At 31.6% G+C, this 5,000-nt stretch overlaps 1 protein-coding gene across 1 annotated transcript in view; it reads left to right on the forward strand.

Annotated features, from left to right (window-relative positions):
• The window catches only part of LOC137614488 (uncharacterized), a 73,209-nt gene that overhangs the window by 43,273 nt on the left and 24,936 nt on the right, over positions 1-5,000 (forward strand). Inside the window, exons 24-27 of the mRNA XM_068344290.1 lie at positions 217-261; positions 410-530; positions 3,750-3,863; positions 4,315-4,428. Coding sequence (XP_068200391.1) covers positions 217-261; positions 410-530; positions 3,750-3,863; positions 4,315-4,428 — 394 coding nt within the window. The remainder of the gene's footprint in view (positions 1-216; positions 262-409; positions 531-3,749; positions 3,864-4,314; positions 4,429-5,000) is intronic.

Below are 5,000 nucleotides of genomic sequence, written 5' to 3' on the forward strand. Positions count from 1 at the left end.
CTGGCTTGTAACGTCATTTTCTTTCATGCTTATTTTAATAGTCACAGATCTTTATATTTTTCATTTCGGCTCACTCAAATACGAACATTTTCCTATAATAGAATATTTATATGTAATTATATATCGTAAATTATGAAAATATGATATGCGGGTATATACCTACACCTATACTCACTGCATGGAAATAAAAAGCAATTAATATTCTTTTATGACCAGACTGCGACGCAGAATTACCCCTTATGTGAACTAGGACCACAACAGGTTAGTTCATAAGAACGATAATCGTTGTAGACTCCAAAACAACTGAATTTAATATGACGATTATATAAGTCTACCTTTTCTTCTTCTTTTCCTCACTCTTCTTCCTCTCTTCTTAAATAGATTCTAATAATTCCCTTCCATATTCCAGCCGCATGATCTGTGTGACGGAAAGACCCAAACAGATATAAGGACTTTCGAAGAGCTGTGCACTGACACTCTGGAAGGCAGCAGAGGTACACTGGAATGGGATGTTTACAAACATAGGATGCGTAAGTATTCTTTCTTATTTCTCCCCTGCATTTTTTTTTCGGGATTTTAGTACTGAAACCACTCATGATCACGTAAAAAGAGATTTAGTTTAAACGTCCAATCCAATCAAAGGTTAAAACCTTTGGCCAACTGGTATTTAATGATTTTATTGTACATCCGTACAAAGGTCGGATGTCCTTAACACTCAACCAGAAGAACACATTAAATTTAAACTTTATCCGATATTATTATTATCATCATTATAACCATTATTGTTTTTATTATTATTATTATCATTATTTTTATTATTATTATTATTATTACAATTATTATTATTATTATTATTATTATTATTATTATTATTATTATTATTATAGGAAAAAATCTACATTAATATTTCTGTAAAACACATTACAAATTATAATAGAAAGAGGACTTCTTTTTTTATTTTTATTTTTAAATTTTACAAAATATCAATGTGTTTTTGTTCCCTTATTCTCAGTGTCATGTTATTATTATTAATATTATTATTATTGATATCATTATAATTATTATTATTAGGAAAAACGTAGGTAACTGTTAATTTATGGAATCCAAGTAAAAGCCGCTCTCAGGGCTTGATGAATTTTCCTTTTGACTTGTCATTACCGTCCTTATGAGCTAACGTGTAACGTCACAGATGATAATATATATATATATATATATATATATATATATATATATATATATATATATATATATATATATATATATATATATATATATATATAGTAGTCTACATAAGGAAAATTAAAAGTTGTGTATATGTAAAAATGCTCAACAGTTTCGTCCGCCAATGGACCTCTTCTTGGAGCGTTTATTATACAAAGAAATATTACACACGTTTGTACATACAGGAAAGGCTTCAAATCATAAAAAAAAAAGATATAATTATACTATTACTACCCAACAGGCAAAAGTCACTTAACAAGGGGATAAAAGTAGTAAAAGTTGAAACTACAAATTAACATGAAAACAAGTAATGGAATGTTTGACAAGCACCCAAGTAAATAAAACAATCCAAAAAAGAAAGAACTATTGAAAAACATTTTCAAGTTTGTATTGACACTTTATGGTGTGTAAGATAAAAGGATCCAATTTATATATGCCTGGAGATGAATTAAAATTCTTATTCCTACTATAAAATATACATGCTGATTCAATGACATTCCTCTCTATAAAATCAGTATTCTTGAACAAAATTTGTGACTGTTGCCAATCTACTGGATAACTACATATATTATTATGTATACAAATGGCATTACTTTGGTTGTTTGTTCTTATATTATACTTATGGTTTAAAATTCGCTTATCTAATGATTTTCCAGATTGTCCAATATAAAAATGTCCACATAAACATGGTATCTTATAAACTATACCCTCATCACTGTCAGGTGTGTTGCAAATCAGATTTCTGCCTATTGTATTCCTATAAGAAAATGCAGTATGGATCCCCAACAATCTAAGAGGAGCGATTACAGACTCAAAATTGGGATGGTATGGTATGAGTCTGTAATCGCTCCTCTTAGATTGTTGGGGATCCATACTGCATTTTCTTATAGGAATACAATAGGCAGAAATCTGATTTGCAACACACCTGACAGTGATGAGGGTATAGTTTATAAGATACCATGTTTATGTGGACATTTTTATATTGGACAATCTTGAAAATCATTAGATAAGCGAATTTTAAACCATAAGTATAATATAAGAACAAACAACCAAAGTAATGCCATTTGTATACATAATAATATATGTAGTTATCCAGTAGATTGGCAACAGTCACAAATTTTGTTCAAGAATACTGATTTTATAGAGAGGAATGTCATTGAATCAGCATGTATATTTTATAGTAGGAATAAGAATTTTAATTCATCTCCAGGCATATATAAATTGGATCCTTTTATCTTACACACCATAAAGTGTCAATACAAACTTGAAAATGTTTTTAAATAGTTCTTTCTTTTTTGGATTGTTTTATTTACTTGGGTGCTTGTCAAACATTCCATTACTTGTTTTCATGTTAATTTGTAGTTTCAACTTTTACTACTTTTATCCCCTTGTTAAGTGACTTTTGCCTGTTGGGTAGTAATAGTATAATTATATCTTTTTTTTTTATGATTTGAAGCCTTTCCTGTATGTACAAACGTGTGTAATATTTCTTTGTATAATAAACGCTCCAAGAAGAGGTTCATTGGCGGACGAAACTGTTGAGCATTTTTACATATACACAACTTTTAATTTTCCTTATGTAGACCACTATATATTGACTTATCTTCGTGCTGAGGAAGATTACATCTGTAATATATATATATATATATATATATATATATATATATATATATATATATATACAGGATACATATATATATATATATATATATATATATATATATATATATATATATATATATATATTATTAACTGCTAAGCTATAACCCTAGTTGGAGAAAGTATGCTATAAGCCCAGGCGCTCCACCAGGGAAAATAGCCCACTGAGGAAAGGAAACAAGAAAAAATAAAATTTTATAGAGGAGTAACAACATTAGAATAAATATCTCCTATATAAACTATAAAAACGTGAACAAAACAAGAGGAAGAGAAACAAGATGCAACAGGGTGCTCGAGTGTACCATTAAGTAAGAAAACTCTAACCCATGTAAGTGGAAGACCATAGTACAGAGGCTATGGCACTACCCATGACTAGATAACAATGGTTTGATTTTGGATTATTCTTCTCCTTGAATAGCTGCTGACCTTAGCTAAAGAGTCTCCTCTACCCATAACATGAGGAGAGTGGCCACTGAACAATTACTCTGCAGTAGTAAACCCCTTGGATGAAGAAGAATTGTTTGGTAATTTCAGTGTTGTCAGGTGAATGAGGACAGAGGAGAATCTGTAAAGAATAGGCCACACTATTCGGTGTATGTGTAGGCAAAGGGAAAGTGAACCATAACCAGAGAGAAGAACCCAATGTAATACTGTCTGGCCAGTCAAAAGACCCCATAACTCTCTAGCGGTAGTATCTCAACGGGTGGCTGGTGCCTTGGCCAACCCACTACCTATAAAAATAAACATTATATATATATATATATATATATATATATATATATATATATATATATATATATATATATATATATATATATATATATATAAGTTTATGCCCTCTATCTCATTCAGTTGATCGTGCGTTCCAGATTCTTGTGTTCAAGACCTATGCGTGTGCGACAAAGCCAACATCACAGACTGCCTTAACGTTGTAGCAACTCTCATTGAAAACGAAGTTCATATTTTGAACGCGACTTTACCAGGTGAGGAGGAATATTCATTTTGAATATCTAAAGAATGCTGTTATTATTATTATTATTATTATTATTATTATTATTATTAACCAGGCTACAACCCTAAAGGAAAAATAATGTTTTTATCAAGTTATTGTAGGTGTTCAACGTGTTCATTTCAATGTCTCCCGTTTCCACAGTGAACATGCTCATAGTTTTTATACGGGTTACTTCTTTAATCAGTTCCAGAGTTCCACACTAGTTCCCTTTAATCTTTCAACACTACCAACCTTAGGTCATTCTCGCACATAAGAAGGTTTAATTACAAATACCGACCCAATCGTCTTAAACCCTAGTCTGTTAAGATCTCTTCCATAACTACACAGTAAAATGGGTTTCTCTAAGGAGACCACTAGTTTTGCACAGTCCTATTGCTTGTCCGGACAACCTAAATAAAAAAAATGGCATCTACCCCTTGCAGTTTGCACCTTCCAAGGCAAGGGTTATCGCCAAAACGAAATTACCAACGATTTCTGCGCTCAATTCAGATGCCAAGAGGGAAGACTGGTCCCCACAGGACGTATTTCTGGACTATGTAAGTAAGACAGTGTTACTAATAATTCTATCTGTGATCCGAAAAAAAACTTGAATGGATATACTCATGTAATCAGGCTGACATGGAGACAAGTATGTATCGTATGTTAAAAAAAAGAGAGAGAGAGAGAGAGAGAGAGAGAGAGAGAGAGAGAGAGAGAGAGAGAGAGAGAGAGAGAGAGAGAGAGAGAGAAATGATAATAATTTGTAAAAAAAAACTATATAGAGACTGTAGATCTAGTTATAGAGAATTAATCAACTAAGAACTGCGCTCGGAACCGTAATTACTAAAATTCCTCAGGTTCATTCTATACTAAATAGTATTTTCTATTTGCTAGGAAAAAAAAGAAATTTTTACCTCAGCTTTTTATAAAACTACCTCTAACATTTCACGAGAGCATAAGCCTTATTAATATGCAACCAAAATATTAACCATACAATATTCAGTGTTGTGTGTGGGGACAGGACAACTTGTCTTAAGGCGGGTTTACACAGTCGAATGGTTCGGCAAACGTTGTTCGACAGGCAAGTGTTTTAAGTGATGTTCAAATGTGTGAACATGGGATTAGGTTG

The sequence above is a fragment of the Palaemon carinicauda genome, chromosome 20, assembly GCF_036898095.1.
Source record: "Palaemon carinicauda isolate YSFRI2023 chromosome 20, ASM3689809v2, whole genome shotgun sequence".
In the NCBI taxonomy this organism is placed as follows: Eukaryota; Metazoa; Arthropoda; class Malacostraca; order Decapoda; family Palaemonidae; genus Palaemon; species Palaemon carinicauda.